At 52.3% G+C, this 18,047-nt stretch overlaps 1 protein-coding gene across 11 annotated transcripts in view; it reads left to right on the top strand.

Annotated features, from left to right (window-relative positions):
* Nucleotides 1-8,190, top strand: part of Kansl3 (KAT8 regulatory NSL complex subunit 3) — a 60,563-nt gene extending 52,373 nt beyond the window's left edge. For 7 of the 11 annotated variants that reach the window (XM_013522715.1, XM_013522721.1, XM_013522719.1 and 4 more), the window contains one exon: nucleotides 4,950-7,369. In XM_013522715.1, the coding sequence (XP_013378169.1) occupies nucleotides 4,950-5,027 (78 nt within the window). In that variant the 3' untranslated portion in view covers nucleotides 5,028-7,369. Of the gene's footprint in view, nucleotides 1-1,575; nucleotides 2,825-4,949; nucleotides 7,370-8,045 lie in introns of those variants that run through there. The other 4 variants (XR_001237010.1, XR_001237009.1, XM_013522717.1 and 1 more) reach the window with 4 other exon arrangements.
* The last annotated feature ends 9,857 nt before the right edge of the window (nucleotides 8,191-18,047 follow it).

The raw sequence follows: 18,047 nt of genomic DNA, 5'->3' as shown, positions 1-18,047 counted from the left end.
CTCATGCTTGTCAGACAGGGCCCCCGAGCTAAACCCCAGCCCTAAAGGGTGGTTGTACGTACTGAGCGTCACACGGTGAGCTGGGCTCCGCAGCCCCTCCCGCCTCTGCCTGTGTACTTGCAGAACCGCGTTAGACAGCGTTAAAGTTTTGCTTTAAGCTTAATTTTAAGAACTTGAGAAAGAAAATCTATTGTCCATTTTCTGTCACCCCAAAATATCTTCAGTTCCCTTTAATTACTAAGAGATAGTTTTATTGAATATAAAATTCGGAGTTGATCATTCGTACAGGATTTTTAAAAAAATACTGTTTAGTTTTTGATGAGAAATTTGCCATCATTCAGATTGGTTTTCCTGGTAGATAGTGGTGTTTCTTTTTTTTTCCTTTCAGTATTTTTGTCTTCAGTTTTCAGAGTGGACTGTGACCTATCTTGGCATGGACTTTTGTATGTAGTTCAAACAGTCCTTGAGTCACTATGTAGCCCAGGCTGGCCTTGAACTTGTGATTCTCCTGCCTCAGCCTCCTGAGTGCTGGCATTACAAGCGTGCACCACCATGCCCAGCTCGCTCAGCTTTTTAAGTCTGCAGCCTTAACCTTCCTGGCAGGTTTGGAGAATGTTTAGCAGATTTTTTCTTCTCAGCCCTACGCTTGTTTTCTCTCCTTCAGGACCTCAACTGCCTGGCTGTTGGATCTTCAGGTACGGCCTTTAGATGTGACCCGACGGGTCCATGTCTGGCCTGCCTGCTCTCTGCTTATGTTGTACGATTTCTGTCCTGAAAGTTCCCCCGTTCTTTCCTGTGGCCCCTGCAGTCTGCTGTTGAACTCATCCATTGGAATTACGCCATTTTTCAGTTTTAAAAGTTTTGTTCTTTATATCTGCTATTCTTCTGCTGAGAATTTATTTTTCACTTGTTCCCAGTGTGTTCATAATGACTTCTTGAAGTACTTTCTGTGGTGCTGCTTGAAAATCCTTGCCAGACAGTTCTTACATCTGGGTCACTGACATGTTGGCATCCGTTCACTGTCTTTTCTCATCCAAGTTGAGATTTCCTCAGTTCTTGGTGTGTTCTCAGAGTGACTTTGAATGAGTGTATATCTGGGGTGTTACCTCGGAAACTTGGGATCGCATTTAAATCTTCTGTCTTGGCCTTGTCTGACCCTGCCCAGGCGGGGGTGGAAGTCTGGCTCCCCACACTGACGTGGGTGGGGTGGGGTGGGGACAACTCCTTCCTCCTGGGTGCAGGTGGGAGTCCAGGTCCCCGCTTGTGCCAGCCTGGTGGGGGTGGGATGGCGCCTTGTTAGTCGTCCCCACCTGGCTTCCCCTGTGCTTCGTGTGGATGCTGTGAAGGTGAGGCACAGAGCACTCTAGACGGAAAGTTGTTTTGTTCTTTGTTTTTTTTCTTTTTTAGACAGGGCCTCCCTATGCAGTTCAGGCTGGTCTTGAACTCACTATGTATCCCGGGATGGCCGCAAACCCCCAGTGATCCTCCTGACTCAGCCTCCTGAGTGCTGAGATTACAAGCATGTGCCATCCCGTCCTGCTAAAGGGAAATTCTTAATGGGCTCACTTCCACTAGGATGACAGCTGTCCCGAGTCCCTCCTCCAGTGCTGTTGCTGCTGAGGAGGAAGCCACTGACCCAGCCTGCGGCAGGCAGTGCGGTCGGTTCTGTCCTGCTGACCCCCAGTAGCGGCGTGGCTGCATAGAGGAGACACCTCACCATTTGCCCAGGCCCGCTGCTCCGTGACAGGCTCGGCGGTGAGTTTGGTGAGTTGTGTGCACCGCTGGCCCATCGTGCGGCCCTGTGCCACCGTGAGCTTTCTAGTCCTCTTGCTGCCTGTTCCTGACAAGCGCATCCACAGATTCCTGCTGCCCTGCCTCCTCTCCAGAGCTCTAATACTGATCTTTGCCTGCGCAGCCAGCCTGCACGCAGCCTTAATCATACATCTGTCCATGTAGGTCCATCTCGCTGGAAAGATACCAGCCAGCCCAGAGCTCTGCCCACTGGGAGGCTTCTGTTTATCCGTCCTTTAGCGTCACCTCCAAGAGAAATTGCTGCAGCCATCCCTTTCTGTGAGGACCACCGTGGAGAGTCCTCCCTGCAGAGTGGGCCCACGTTACTTCCTTCTTACAGCTGGTCACGAGCACACCATGGGCACAGATGATGCCTGAGGGAGAGGGGGCAAAGCAGCAGGTGCCTGTGTTGAAGGGGTCTCATGTGCTTGTGTCTTCCCGACCTGCTCAGTCTGGTCCCTTCTGTCTTTGCTGCACAGATATAACCTCATATCTAGGCAGCTCAAATAATTCTAAATTCATGAGATGCTCGGCTCACATGGCCACTTGATGTCTCCTGGCTAAACGGTCGTTGTTCTCTAGAGGTCAGTGGAAAATCAGAATGTTTTTCAAGTGAACCTAGTAATCTGGAGCAGAGGGTATGGCCTTGCCCCCAGACCTTCCAGTTCGGTACTGTGATTCTCCTATTGGTGTGTGATGTTTGTCAGAGACATTTGTGTGTTAAATGTGCTGGGTCCTAAGGCCTAGCTGATAGAGCAGCTCTTCAACCTGGACTGGATGTAGACTTTCCATTGCTTTCGTCTTTCCTCAAAAAATTGATCATGCAAAAAGTGGGTTGAAATAACACACACAAATTTGGTATACATTGCCTTGAAATGCCAAAAGGGCTCCGCCAAGAATTTTCCTTTTTTAGGGGCAAATGAAGCAAAGTACAGCAGCATTGTTCACTTTGGAGGGGCTTTCTTTCTTTCTTTCTCTCTCTCTTTCTGTCTGTCTGTCTTGGTTTCGCTATGCAGGCTAGCCTTGAACTCACTTTGTGGCCCAGGCTGGTCTTGAATTTGCAGCAGTCCTCCTGCCATAGGCCCCGCAAGTGCTGGGATCAAAGGCGCACGCCACCATGCCCGGCTTGGAGGGGCTGTTTTAACCTGCTCCTCCCCGGTCAGATCTCTGGACGCCTCCTTGATGGGCCTTTGGATCTTCCTGGTGTCTGTCTTTTCTGTGCATGCGTTTCTAGGCTATCCAGTCTGCTAGCACCTTTCTGCCCATCAGAACCAGTGTAGTGTTGTCAGTTTGGCAGACCACTATGTTGTGGTCAGGACCTCCACCCTGTGTTAGGACAGAAAGCAGGGGGATCATGTAGCCCTGAAGCTCCTCAACATCTCCCGTTGGCTGGGCCAGGGAAAAGCATTTTAGGGTCCTTACCAATTGAAATGAGGAGGGAAAGCATTCTCCACAGCAATAGCAGCATAGCAGGTGTCAAGGATATGCTTGCTTTCTCCAGTAAGACACTACATCTCGGGCAGCTAGAGTTAGCCCCCAATCAACTTCACGGTAATCCAGTCACGTGACAGGCAAGTAGTGGAGATGTGACAGGTATTTCCACCTTGCCTCTTTCCAGCCTTTGTTATCGCGTCACTTTCTCAGTCCCCGTGATGCCCTGTTGCCTGTTGATACTGGCTTCCCCTTAGCTTCCTGGCTAAGCCAGCATGGAAGGATTCAGCCAGCTGCCACGCACATGGTATTCATTCCCGTTACATTCAGGGGCTAGGGACCTAGCCACAAGGATGGGCCTACAGATGTCCTGGGTCTGCTGTAATTCAAAACGGGACTACTGGTGGATGTGGTAGCACACACCTGTAGTCCTAGCACACAGGTGGCTGAGGCAGGAGGGTCACCTCAAGTTCCAGAGCAGCCTGGGCTACAAAGTGAGTTGAAGGCCAGCCTAAACTGCAGAGCAAGACCCTGTCTCAAAAACACACACAAAAAATCGGGCTACAATTCCGTCTCTTCATAACATATTGAAATTGGAAGCGGAAGCCACCCGGAAGTGACAGGAGAAGGAAGTCCCTTCTCACTGCCCCAGCTTACAGCCTTTTATTAGCAGAGCCTCACTGGGAGGCGCCAGCCATGCAGAGAAGACGGTGGCAGAGCAGCCTCTGCGCCCCCCGTCCAGGATGGACAGTGCCGGTGTGGCGCAGACGGGGGTAAGCGTTGCACCCGCTGATTGTTGGCGCACTTCTTGTTCCTCTATCCAAAAGTTTTGTGTGGTTTTTTAAGTAATGTTTGTTTTTGCTAACTCCGCTGCTTTTGACCAGCAGGTGTAGGCACAGGAAAAATTCTAGATGTAATTTAGTGGGAGGCCCAGGGTTTACTCCTGAGAACCACAAAAAGGAAAAAAATTACTTCAGTGAGTGACTCAGATCCAAAGGTCTCATTCCGTCTTTGAGCACAGATTCTGTCTGCAGGGCTTTGCAGTCTTCCGACCATCTTCCTGCCTGTCCCTAATTGAGAGCCTCATCTGACCCTCACCCTCCAGCTAGCTGAGTGCTCCTGGTGCGTGGCTCGGCGTCATTTACCCCAAAACCTCACTGGCCTCTGCCTCCCAGCGGCGCAGACATGATCAAGCCTGCGCTTGGCAGTGCGACGGCGGCGCCTGCCCGAGATGCCTCCTGCACCGCGGTGCTCTCCGCTGTCCTGGGTGTTCAGCTCTGCCTCCGTGATCGATCGCCGTTCCCACTTCTCCCTGCCTGATGTGCTCGCTCCCTTGCCCTTCAGTTGCCTCCCTTGCCCCAAGTGAAATTCCACAGCTTTTGTTGCTCTTGCTGTGCCGCCGGAGCTGGTCCCAGACTCATTGCGTCCGTCTCCCGAGCACCTGGGACCAAGCTGTGCGGCGCCGCGGCCAGAGTACAGTCTCAGCCTGGAAGGTGGCAGTGTAGCTGACGCAGCACAGCGTAATACTCCTGTGTTCACGTTGTGGTTATTTCTGTTCTTTGCACATCACCTCCCTTGGCTGCAAGCTCTGAGGGACGCTGAGATTTGTAAGTGTGTCTTAGGAGCTGGCCCGGCGCCTGCCCTTCGCCGCGCGCGCACAAGCTGACCCAGTCTCTTCTCATCTGTGCTCTTCCGCTTCCCTCACTGGCGCTTTTGCCTCAGCCTAGGAAAGCGTTCACATTGTTCCTGTGTTGAAAGCAAAGCTAGGGTTGGCCCTCCACCTGGAATGTCGGAAACTGCCATGAAGACAAAATGCCCAGGACAACTGAAGAGAAGCCCTTCGCTGAGAGGGAGAACATCCACCAAGGAGGACGTCCCAGAAAAAGAAGGTGTTACGGTACGGACACAGGTGTCCCCCAAAAGTCTTGCACTCACCGGGGGTCTGGGGGAGGTGACTGGTCCCGGCGCTGCGTTCTCCCGCGGTGTAGCCCTCTGAGGCATTCGCACGGAGCCTGCTGTTAGGAGAGGGGCCTGCTGGAAGACACTGGTCACTGGCGTGTGACCTGAAGGGCACGGTGCTGCCCCAGCCCCGCCCTGCTCTCCTTCCCAGCTATTCCAGTGCGCCCTTTCAGCTGGCTGAAGACTGAACCCTTCACAATAAACTGAGCCAGAGGAAACCGCCTCTAAGTGGTAGATGGCAGGTATTTTTCCCAGCAATGAGAAAGTGATTAATACAGCAGGGGGCCGGGGATCTTACAGAGGCAGTCAGACAAGAGAACCATCTGTGTCATCCCCAAGTCCTGTGGAAGTCCCGCTGAAGGAGGGAAACCAGCCTTATCGTGGTTGGTGCCAGGGCAGGGTGGTGCCAGGGTTGAGCAGACTAGCAGCTGTTTCCTGGAACACGGGCTGGGTGGGGCAGTTCAAAGCTAGTGTTGTTTTGGGGGACATAGGGCTGAAGCAAAGTTCATCATCCCCAACCCCCCCTTTTGTTCAGGATGAGTATCGTCCATCTTTGAACAGCTCCCAAGTGACCATCAACTTAGGAGGCAACAGGGGCTACGAAACAATCGTCCAGGACTGTTGCTGGTGCTGTCTTCGCAGAATCAGGAGACCCATCTAGTGAGAGGTGGTGGCAGTGGGCAGTTGTTTTAGAGTCCTGGGATCAGGCATCTTACAAGGGGATGATCAAAGTGAAGAAGAGGATATTAACATAGAAGGCTGGATTCAGGTGGAGCCAGGAATCGAACCCTGAGGGTAACCAGTTCCAAGCAGCAACGGAAGAAAACCTTTTAGTTATGCAGCCCAGCTTATTGGGCTCCGGAAGCCCCTGAACTGGGTGTCCACACTCGGTGGTGTGCACTGTTGGTTCTGCTCACATAGACGTGCGTATCTGAGCATCTCGCTGGGCCTCTTGGTGGCCCTGACAGTGGGTTTTCCTGGGAGAGGTCCAGCCCCGCATGGTCTGTGGGGATGATGGGCCCTTGAGGTCTGTGTCCATCACAGGGTTCTGCAGGTCCTGGAGAAAGGACTATGTAAGGCAGATGGAGCCCTGACGCACATCTAGATGGCCAGGTTTTAGTCTGGTGATGGTGAGTTAAGCAGGAGGTAGAAAAATTGGAAACGTTATTTGGAAGATTATAGCAGATACTGACTATAGTGGGGAGAATTGAAATTTTGTACAAGTTGACAGTTTGGGCAAGGCGACAGCATCCAATCCAGTACACACAGGTACCCAAGCTCGCTTTGCCAGAGTGAGAGGAAGGCAGTCAGACCGCCAGCAGACAAAACAGTTGTCATATGTCACCTGCAGTGTCCAAAGAGGTACGAGAGCCAGAACCTGATCACCAGGATGGACGTGCATAGTGGCCTGTCAAAACAATTTTCCTCCTCGGTCGCCTTCATCTTGATGAAAAGTAATCTCAAAGAAAGGTTACTCTTCATCAGAGAAGCGTCAGAGTAAAACAGCATATCTGTAGATGGCAAAAGACTTCAAATGACTGTGGTTCAAATACTGTGAATTATCAGAAGTGGAAGATCTGATGAGAATTCGTTACGAGACAATGCAACTGACAGAATCAGTTTTTGGGGCACACAAAAGATAAAGTCAATCGGAAGTTTCAGGCAAAATATAAAAATAATGTCTTAAAAGATGTGGGGGATGTAGGTGACAGAGAGCTTGCTTAGCACGCACAGAGGGCTCCCTGTGTTCAATCCCTAGTACTGTAAAAAGTTTTGGGGTTTTTTTAAGACTGGGATTCCATCTAATTTACAAAAAAGAAAAAGTAATCTTTTCAGGAAAAAAATATTATAAAATATAACCCCCCCAAATGTAAATAGCAGTCCTAAGACAGATCATGAGTATACCAAGTGTGCAGTTAGAACACACCTTACCTAAGCCCTGCCGTCGTGGGAACTTGGTCCCAGGAAACAGCTTCTCTGCGTGACCTGGAGACTGTTTTCTCTTCACGTATATAGATCTTTCCCTTGTCACCTGCGCAGGACTCCTTAGACGCCCCTGGTTTACCTGTGACCCTCACATCACACTCAAAACCTCGGATGTTCCATTCTGTGCCTCATGAATGCCTGGCTGAACTGCTTTGTCCTTGCTGATCAATAGGAGCAAAATAAAAATGTTTGGCTCAGCTTCTCTCCTTCTACTTATTTATTCCTTTCTGTAAAGAAAAAGTTTCCCTGGGGCTGGGGATTTAGCTCAGCGGCACAGCGCCTGCCTGGCAAGCGCGAGGTCGTGAGTTCAGTTCCCGGTACCAGAAAAACAACAACAAAGTCTCCCTTGCCTAAGCTTGGAGGTACTTGTTCTCCTCGTGGTTTTAGTGCCAGCAGTGGGCATGAAATCCAGGGCCTCAGTGTGCCAGGCAAGGGCTCCCCTTATAAGATACACCCTCCCCGCTCCGGCCCTCAAGTCTAACTGCATCTGGATCTGTTTTCTTTTTTCCCCAGATATTTTTTGATATTGGGGATCAAACCTCACATATTGTCACATAGGCGAGGAAAGGACCTCACGTATCCTAAGTGTGTGCTCTACCACTGAGTGACAGCCCCAGGTCCGGGATCTGTTGCTTTTTGTATTTTTAATTTCACACCAAGAATGTATTAAGAACATCCAGGAAGCAATTCAGTAAATATAGATTAAACCAAAAACATGTACAGGTATTTTAATGAAACTGTAGATGAGGGGAGTGGATCCCCAATTGAAAACCACTAGTCTAGAAGATGGTAGATTCAGATTAAAAAAGTAAAGCTGCAAGCAAGTTAACGTTTCAAAGACTAATTATTACTGATGGCATTGTGCTGCTTTTGTTTAGTTTCAGGCAAAGCAGCACCAGGTCCATGGTGAGCAGAGGCCTCTCGGGACAACCAGGCCATGACGAGCTCTCCAGCAGTTTGTATCTGTGTATGTATGTGTGAAACAGCATCTTACTGTGTAGTTCAGGTTGGCCTTGAACTCACTTTGTACTCCCAGGTATTTATTTATTTATGAGGTGAATTTTTGCTAGGTAGCCCAGGCTTGCCTTGAACTCAGAGCCATCCTCCTGCCTCAGCCTCCCGAGTGCTGGGATTGCAGGTGCGGTTCATTACGCACGGCTGTCTCCAGCAGTTTCTGTAGCACAGCTTCTGGGAAGCTTGTGTCAGCACCATAAAAGCGTCTCTTCTCATCTGACAAGGCTTAGTGAATTCATTCAGTCACATATCTGAGAGACTAAATCACTTTGAGCACCTCAAATGCTTCAATTTCTCTCGGCCATGTGGAAGCCTCAAAGACAGTTCTAGGGGGCTAGGAATTTAGCTTAGCGGCACAGCGCCTGCCTGGCAAGCACAAGGTTGTGAGTTTGATTCCTGGTACCAGAAAAAAAAAAAAAGTTTTAGGTATGAAAAGTCTGTTTAGGTTTTGATTTAAACAAGGCAGAAATACCCACCCTGCCCAGAGAGTTCACTTAAGATCATGAGTTACCAGCACTAAGGAGGCTGAGGCAGGAGGACTGTTTGGAGTTCGAGGCAAGCCTAGGCTACAAACTGAGCTCAAAGCCAGCCTGAACTGCTTAGTGAGACCCTGTCTCAAAAAGACTAAATAAATAAATGAAAAGATCCTGGGTTACTGGGAAACAATACCTGGCCACCCCATTTAGCTAAAGAGAAAATGATTTAAAGTAAACATAGGAGGTAACAACTTTAGCTCTTTTATAACCAGGAAAATTATGTCATTTTAACAGAAATGGTCAAATTCTTGTTTCGTGTCTAAACTTCTTTTTGAAAATCTTGTAAAAATAAATACATCAAACATTAGCCGGCTTTGAGCGCGCAAGTACAGTTCCTTTCTGCAAACTTCCAACTCTGTCTTTGCACATCCCTTTCGGGGTGGCGAAAATGACACGACAGACCCACCTGTGTGGAAGCTAAATTTGGCCTGAGGGTGCTGCCACACTGCCGAGGCACTGCAACCTCAGTGCCCCGTAAGCTGATGAAAACCTCGCAGAGGAGTGTGCTGTTGCAGCCATGATCCCAGCCAGTCCCGGCAGCCGGGTGTCGGTGACGGAGGAGGGCTGCTGACTGCGGAGCCGGAACACCTTGCTCAGTTCCAGCCGCCTCCGCCTCGCTGCCACTTCTTTGCATAGTTACTGACCGCAGTGCTTACGGGCTTTTCTGGTTCCGGGGCCCGACTAAGTCTGGGATCATTCTTGGCTCCGCGAAACTCTTAGATTTGGCTTGTTTAAAGTTTTTCCTTTCCAGCCTGCTATGCCGGTGATAGAGGAAAAATATAACCCCAACCTGTGAGATGTCAGCCGTGCCGAGTTCCTGTAGCAGAGAACCAAGGGAGGGAGTTAGGAGAGTTTTATTGGCAGTAAGAAGAACAGTCCTGGATTTGCAGGAGGCTCCCGAGGGGGGCCCTCATCAGGGAACTTATACAGCAAAGTCACACACAGCATGGGTCAAACCGCCATCGACCTGTGGGGCTACGAGTATAGTTACCTGACTGACACTGACCCAGTGGGGAAACGAGACATGTAGCAAGGGTACATGGCGAAAGGAGGAGAGTATCGGTCCAGATGTTCTGGTCACCCCCCCCAACTGCATGCACCAGCCTGTATATTAATTTCTATCTAATTTAGCTGTTCTATAATAGTGGTGTACACTTGTAATCCCAGTGCTTGGGAGGCTGAAGCAGGAGGATCACTTTGAATTTGAGGAAACCCTGGGCTACAGTGTTTTAAGTTCAGCCTGGACTACCTGGTGAGACCGTCTCAAAAATTAAAACATCAAAGTTTTTCATTTCTGCCTTTCAGTATTGTATAAAGAGGTAAAAAACACATAAACTCAAAATTATCCTTGTAATTAATATTTTAGTATTTTGTCTTAGAATATCTATTGATGCAGTTTTGAGTTAGTCCGTGTTTTTGTTTATTCTGTCGTTTTGTGCTCGGGATTGAACTGAGGATGCAGCACGTGCCCTGCCACTGGAGCTGCGCCCCTCGCCAGCCAAGCTTGTGTTCCCTAAGGTACTGGGACTATTTGCAGTTGACCTGCTGAGAACAAAATTACTGTAAATATAGTTTGTCAGAGTAGTGATTCAAATTAGTCAAATTTACATTTTTCACAACTTTAAACATTGAGTAGAGGCGATGTGTCGGGGACCACGACTTGTAAATAGTATCTGTCCTAGGTGCCCTGCCTGCCTCACGGGCTGGTTTTGGAATGCGGAAGTCGCCTTCCTCTCCTTCCCTGAGATTAGCACCGGGTGTGGGGGTGCGTCTTGGCTGTTCCCTTTATGATGTTAAGCTTGCCCTTTCTACCACTGCCTTTGTGCTGTTCCAGGGCAGGCACCCTACCCCTCCCCTGCACTGGCTGATAAAACGGTGTTCACGGGAGATTCAGGGCCTTTCGTTCCTGGGGAGCAACTCGTGGTCCCCATCCCGCTGTGCCCTTCTACTTTGTCTCTAGCTCTCTTTCCTTTCCTGCCGTGAGCCTTAATCCAGGCAGGAGATTGGGAGCCACTGCAGGGGTCTCCAGCAACTGGCAGCGCAGGAAGGCTCCGCGTAGTGATGCTAGCTCGCTTGCTCGGTAAACCTGGGTAGACCTAGGAAGAGCACGCCCAAGTAGAAGATGTAACCTAGTTTAACCCTTAAGACACAGAAAGGAGTAGTTGTTTTATTAAAACATTAGTAAGTTAGGCTTATTTGCAAAAGAAGTGTATAAATTATGTGATCTCAAACTCTTTTTAAGACATTTGTTGGGGCTGGGGATTTAGCTCAGCGGCAAAGCGCCTGCCTGGCAAGCGCAAGGTCGTGAGTTTGGTTCCCGGTACTGGAGAAAAGCCAAAAAAAAAAAAAAAGACATTTGTTAAACTGGGCAGCGTAGCACATGCCTGTAGTCCCAGCTACATGGGACGTTGAGGCAGGGGGATTGAAAATTTGAGGGCAACCCGGGTAATTTAGCAAGACTGTGTGTCAGAATAAAAGTAAGAGGCTGGGATGCTCGCGGGTAGAGCTTGCCTGGCATCCATGAGGCCCTGAGTTCAACCTCCACCACCACACAAAACTAGTAACAAATAATTGTTCCTTTGTGTGAGAACATTTATTTTCACATCTTTTATGTTACTGGTTTGCCAGGCATGTGGCGCACACCTGCGACCCTAGCACCGGCGCTGAGGCCGGGGATCACTGCGAGTTCAAGGCCAGCTTGGGCTTCGGGGTGAAACCCTGTCTCAAAACAGACACCGAAACAAAACAAAAAGCCCCTCAGGCCTGCAACATTTCATATCAGTGAGGTTTTCTCTGCCCAGCAGGTGCAAATTGCTGATTGATTTGGGCTGAGAAGAGAGAATCAGAAAAGAGCAGTGAGTTAGGTGCTCGTCTTGCCCCACTGGGACGTAACCCGTGTCAACTGTTGGGCCCACTGGGTCACCTGCCTCCTCGGGACTCCTTGCTGGGCTGTGTGTCACATCTGATTGGTGGCTCCTGGGTCACACGGCCGTTCAGTGGCAGTTTGGGACTGATCTAAATCGCTTGTGCCTGGAAAGGCGGATCGTGGTGTAGAAGAAGGCCAAGCGGAGGGCTCCTGGTGGCCGGCAGGGCGTTGGGTGCCCCCCGGCACTGGCTTCTGCAGCACTGCACCCACCTCGCCGCCTGCCTGCCGAGGGAAGCCACTCTCCAGGGAGGACAGGCAGCTCCGGACCTCTCGCCCAGCCTGCCTGGCCCTCCTTTCCCTCACTGGGGTCCACGTCCGCTTGTCCCCGGGTCTGCACAGGCACAGGTGTGCGCTGCAGCCCTCGCGCCCGCACACACGGCCGCCTTTTCCCGTGGGAAGGGTGGCCGGCTCTGCTTGCTGTCCCACTTCTTGACCTAGGGCCCAGCACTGCGCTTTCTGAAAACTCAAGGTCTCCACCCAGCAGGCCTTCCTGCCCTTCTACAAGTTACAGAGCCCTTCCCGTACCTGCGAGCTGGAGCCCTGGGCCTGGGGCCTTGACTTCTAGAATGTCCCTGGCAAAAGCTCGGCATCCTGGTGCAGCCACAGGGGTGGCCAGGCAGGCCGGTCAGGCAGCCCTGCTCAGCACATGGCCGGGGGCCAGGGACGTGGCTCAGCTTGTGTCCGTTGCTGTGCTCTGCTGCCTGGAACCGTGACGCGTGCCCTTGACATCCACCACCGGGGACACCTGGACGCTGATGGCAAGGGGCAAGCGGCAGGAACTGCATTTGGCCGAAGGGGTCATTCGGTCACCGTGGACAAACCCCCTGGGAGCCGTCAGGGGCCTCCTGGAGATGGTCACCCACACACGGCCTGGACAGCAGACCCAGCCCGGGCTCAGGGCTTCAGCACCTGGAACACGGCCAGGCTCAGCCTCCAGGGCCCGGGGTGACACCAGCGCTGTGTGTCCGTGCTGGGGGCCGCGGTGGCACAGGCCGGCCAAGCTCCAGGGAGTCCGGACACCATTCTGCAGATTCCTGCATCACAAACAGTTCTCATCGCTTGGAAGCTGCCCTGGGGACCCCTTCTCCCCAAAATGCGCAGAGGCTGTGGTGGCCTGGCAGCCCCAGGCATTCTCTGCATGGAGATCACTGTCCCCAGAAGGCAAGGAAGCGGGGCGGGCCACTTGGAAAGGAGTGAAGGTTAAGTAGTTAACCAGTACAAGAATCTAAGCCAGGCAGAAATAAATTGTTCTCTAAATAAGTATATTCTAAAACTACTTAGAAGTAACATGCATTGCAAAACAAATCATTTATCCAATCACTCTAATTGGTGAGGAAAGAGAAAAAAATGAATCATTTTCAATCACTTGGTGTGGCCGGGTATGGTAGCACACACCTGTGATCCTAGTGTTTGGGAGGCTGAGGCAGGGGAATCACAGTGAGCTCAAGGCCAGCCTGAACTACGCAGTGAGACCCTGTCTCAAAAAACAAAGCAAAGTTGGTGCGGCCTGTTGATGTGGCGCTGCCTAAGCCAACGTGCCCCTCCGAGCCAGCATGCACATGGGGAATGTCCCCCGGCTTCAGAGCCTGCTTCCTCCAGTTGTTCCTTTCAGGACAGAGCATGTGACCCAGTATCAGGCATCGCACACGGTCCCTTAGGCCTTCCTTTGTTATTTTATTAGTCGGATGAAGCACTGATTCCAGCCCACACTCCAGAAGGGAAGTGAGCTCCCCCTTTTGAAGGGAGTGCAAGAATTTGCAGGCATCTTCCAAGCAGCACAGGCTGCCCTCTGTCTGTTTGCATTCCTCTCTCTGTTCGTGGCTGTCTGTCGCTGCTGTCATAAGTGACTATGAGTGCAGAGGCGGACAATAGCACGCATTTGTTACATTACCGATCCGGAAGTCAGGTGTCCTTGATGGGCCTCTCAGGGCTGGAATCCAGCACAGGGGCTATTTCTTCCCCAGTTTCCAGAGGCTGCCCACATTCTGTGGCTAGTGGCTCCTTCCTCCAGATTCAAAGCCGAAGTGTCCAGGCCAGTTCCTCACGCCACTGTCTCTCCACTTCCCCTTCAGCTTCCCTGTCTTCTACTTTGACATCCCTTGGTTAATCTAAGAGCCTGTGATAAGTTATATTCTTTTAAAAAAATTTTTTTTTTTTTGAGACAAGGTCTCACTGTGCAGCCCAAGCTGGCCTTAAATTCACAGCGATCCTCCTGCCTCAGCCTCCTGAGTGCTGGGATTACAGGTGTGCGCCACTATGCCTGGCTTTTTTGTCTTTTTGAGACAGAGTCTCGCTATGCAGTTCAGGCTGGCCTTGAGCTCACTTTGTAGCCCAGGGTGGCCTGGAACTTGCCACGATCCTCCTGCCTCAGCCTCCCGAGTGCTGGGATTACAGGCATTCACCACCATGTCCCGCTACCAGCAATGTTTAACATGACATTTTTAAAAAAAATTGACTGTGTATTTTTAATTTTTAAAAAGTTGTTCCTTTGTTTTCACATATCTCAATTCCCAAATTAAAAAATCCTTTCAAATGGAATATTCTATATTTGGGTTTGGAAAATATGGGGATGTGATAAGAAGGAAATGGTAAATGTGATAAAAAGGAAATGGGTAAACGCTTTCCTCCTTTTCTGATACAGCGGGGTCTCACCCTGTTGCCGGGGCTGGTCTCCCCTCCTGGGCTCCGCCTTCCAGGTCACTGAGATGCAGGTGTGAGTGGCTCTGGATAATCTATTGATGTTTAGCTACCTACGCACTCGCACATGCGCACATCCCTCGGTCTCCCTGTCGTGGTTAAGCACTGGGCTCGGACCCCACCGGGGACTTGGACAGCTATTCATCTCCTTCAGCCTCAGCCTGTGGAACCCAGGGGTTCGAAGTGAACTTTCCCCATCAGGGGGCTGAGAAAAACCAGCTCCCACCGGCCCAGCCCACAGAGCACCGAGCCTGGCGCAAGTTGGAAACCGGTAAATGCTAGTCATGGTCCTGCCTCCTGCCTGCCTGGGGCTTCACTCTCCTGGGAGACATTTATTGGGAGTGATGCTCATTGTGTAGACACACTCACGCTCTGGGCAGTCCAAAATGATGGCTAGTTTTTGTTTGTATTTTTGTGTTTAGAGACAGTATTGCCATATAATCCAGGATGGCCTCAAATCTGTAGTGATTGTCCTGCCTCAGCCTCCCAAAGTACTGGGATTACAGACACGGGTGACAATGGCTATTACACTGCAAGGTGGCAGTCCGGTAGGAAGTGCCACCTTGCCTCTCCCCAGCTCCTGATGATTCTCTGGCCACCTTTGGCCATACCACCCCTGTCCTGGGCCACACGGCCATCTTCTCTCCATATCCCCACTGCGTGGCGTTGGGGTCCACTCATGCGGCACACCTCATCCTCACTAATCACATCGCAAGGGTGCTGCTCCAAAAACAGTCACACTCAGAGGAGGTGGGGCGAGTGCTTCCACATCTATTGTTTGTTAGCAGGGGTGGGGGTGGGGGGCAAAGTTCAGCCTGAGCCAAACGTGCTCACTGGAGCTCTGGAAGAGAAGAGCTCCCCCACAGCAGGGGCTGCATTCTGGGGCCAGAAGGGAAGATTTAAAGAGAAAATCCTCCAGAAAGGGCTAAGGGCGATGGGCTCTCCTCCTCGCTCAGAGTCCGTGGGTGACAACGGCTCTAGTTCCCAGGGGTGCAGCCACTTGCCCATGGCTGGAACCCCGGACCCCAGTAAGAATCTGGGTGCTCAGCAGGGTTGAGAAGCACCTTCCCGTGGCAGTTGTGCCCATGTCCTTGAAACTTGGATACGATCTTGCTAAGTGCCCCTGCCCGCCCTGTTTGTGCAGAGAAGGGTGAGGCAGGGCATGGTCTGTATTTATGAGGGAAGAGCCCGCAGTAGGTTCTATTTCCTCTCAAAGCCAGCCGGGTGTGTGTGTGTGTGTGTGTGTGTGTGTGTGGCAGTCACTGATGGAAAGAGCTGCTCCCCTAGGCCACCAAGCATCCGGCCACAGGTGGGCACAACCTGGGAGTGACTCCTGAGTGCGTCCAGCCCTCCAGGAGCCCCTCAGAGCAGCTGGGGACACTCAGGGGTGTTTTTGGACATGCACACGTGTGTGTTTCATAGTGCCTTCAGTCTGGGTAAGACCATGGCCCCTGTCATACGGGGCTAGTAAACCGGGGGCTGGGGATGAGCAGGGGACCCGGATGCTCACAGGATCTGGCCATCTGGGCAGGGCAGGGACGTAGGTCCAGTGTGTGAATGGAGACACGTGCAGTGCTATGGGGCACGTGGGAGGGGGCACCTGCCTCAAGAAAGCTTCCCGGAAGAGACTTCTGGGTGAGGCTGGGGGAACCGTGTGAGCCGTGGACAGACTTCAGATCTGGGACAAGTGTGCACTTCCAGAGCCCAGGGAGGTCTCAGGGCTCACGGCCACCTCCCTGATTACTACTCAGGAGTCCACTAGGTAGCACATGGGCTCATGGGCACATGGTGTCCATCCAGGATACTGGGATCCTGCTCAAGTAGGAGGAAACTGGCAGCATGTGCTGGCATTGTGGCCAAGATGCGGCAGTGAAGCTGCATTAGGCAGCCCCACATCCGGCACTGGTGGGATCATAATGGGTACAAAGATGGCACCTAAATAGCTGGTGAGCTCCCCTCCCCTTCCTGGCCTCAGCAGACATTACTAATCGATTGCATCACTTCACCCTGAGTCAGCCCAAAGCTGCAGACAACTGCCCATGATCTGCTAGTCAGTTGTTACCCTGGGGAAACCAACTTGCATTCTTGAACCAGACACAGACAGGATCCAAAGGCTGGGGTGACTCTGAGTCAGAAGCCTGGTGGGCGGGCAGTGGTCACACACATGCAGGAGTTCCAAAAGCAGCAAGGTAAAGGGCAGGGCAGGGGTGGCCAGGCTGGCTGGGCGGAACTGCGGGCGAGGAAAGTGGAGATGACTCAGCTCGGCAGGGCTTTGGTGAACAGGGCACTTTTACTAACTGCCCCGACTCCAGGTTGCAGTGACTCGCTTCCACTTCACAGAGGCCGAAACCGAGCCCTGGGTAGGTGGGTGTGCCTGGCCTCATGGGTCTTGGACCACCCGGCAGGCATACTTGCTCTGAGCTGACGGCCCAGCCTGCGGACATGTGGGACTTGGCCTCAGCTCTGCTGAATGTTCATCCTGGACAGGGAAAGCCAGGTGTCTGGCCACCGGCTAGGGGCTTGGAGCAGGGGAGCCCCGCTCTGTGCACCTGCTGGTTTCTGGGTAAACACTCCCATGTAACGTAGATCAAGCCCCTGCCAGGCGTCACAGATGCCCACGGCCACTGTCTGGGCCAGGAGGGGCCGCACCTAGGGCTGAGGCTGGACTTTCTTCTCCCCTCCTCTGTCTCCTTCCTTCTTCCCTTCCTCTTTCCTCCCTTCCCCCTTCTCTTTTTGGGACTGGGATGGAACTAGGCATGCCCTTTACCACTGAGCCATGTGCCCAGCCCAACGAGGCCTCCCGTGTCCTTTGTGGGTGACAGGTTTTCCTTCTCCTGGCCGCCTGAGCAGCTGGGGCTAAAGGCCAGGCTGTCTTGCTGCTGCTGTCAAGGAGAGGGTCTGAGAACCATCGCTGCCGCTCTGAGCCTCGGCAGAGTGTGTCGGGGGGCTGTGACTGGCTCCCGCTCCCTGCCCCAGGCTAAGGGCTCCCAGCTTCGGAGGGAGCCAACCCTGCTCGGCCTCTCTTCCCTGCCCTCCCAGCTGTCTCCCTCACCTAAGGGCCCACGGACCCTGCTGTGCAGTCGGGAGGCCTCACTGTGGCCCGTGATGCAGCCTTTCTAGGACTGGCTGGGGACCCGGAGGGGCTGGGAGTGTCCGGGCTCCGCCAGCCTCTGCACTGTCACTCTGGGCCAGACAACCTGCAAATGGACCACAACTACGGTTCAGACTGGGACTGGTGCTCGGACGGGCTGAGGCTGCTCAGACCTCAGGAGCCCAAGGCTAGGAGCCGGTCCCTCTACACCTCACTGCCGGGCCCTGCTGGCCCAGCGACTTTGCAGTGGCCACCGTGCACTGCAGCTGGAAGCCCTGAGCGTAGAACAGGGACACCCTGGATGTTCCCGAGTCCTTTGCTCAGAAAACCCGCCTTGGCCAGTCTGATGACCAGGAAGAGCGGAAGTCGCCACCTAGCGTCTGAGCGCGGCAGGACAAGGCCGGATGTGCACCCGGAGCAGGGCATAGGGCGGCTCCCTGGGGTGGGCATGGGGTGGGGCACTAGGGAGACCATGGCGAAGGGACAGATGGGGCGCAGCCCCGCCTCAGCTTCAGGAAGGGGTCTCACGGGGGCAGGTTCGGATTATTCAGGAGAAGCCTGTCATCCAAAGTTTTTCTGTAAAATTCGATTTTTTAATGCTGTCAACAACGTATAT

Source organism: Chinchilla lanigera, unplaced genomic scaffold (assembly GCF_000276665.1).
Source record: "Chinchilla lanigera isolate Chin_1 unplaced genomic scaffold, ChiLan1.0 scaffold00069, whole genome shotgun sequence".
Taxonomy (NCBI): Eukaryota; Metazoa; Chordata; class Mammalia; order Rodentia; family Chinchillidae; genus Chinchilla; species Chinchilla lanigera.
The sequence above is the reverse complement of the archived record's forward strand: the minus strand, read 5'-3'. Positions and strand labels throughout refer to the sequence as shown.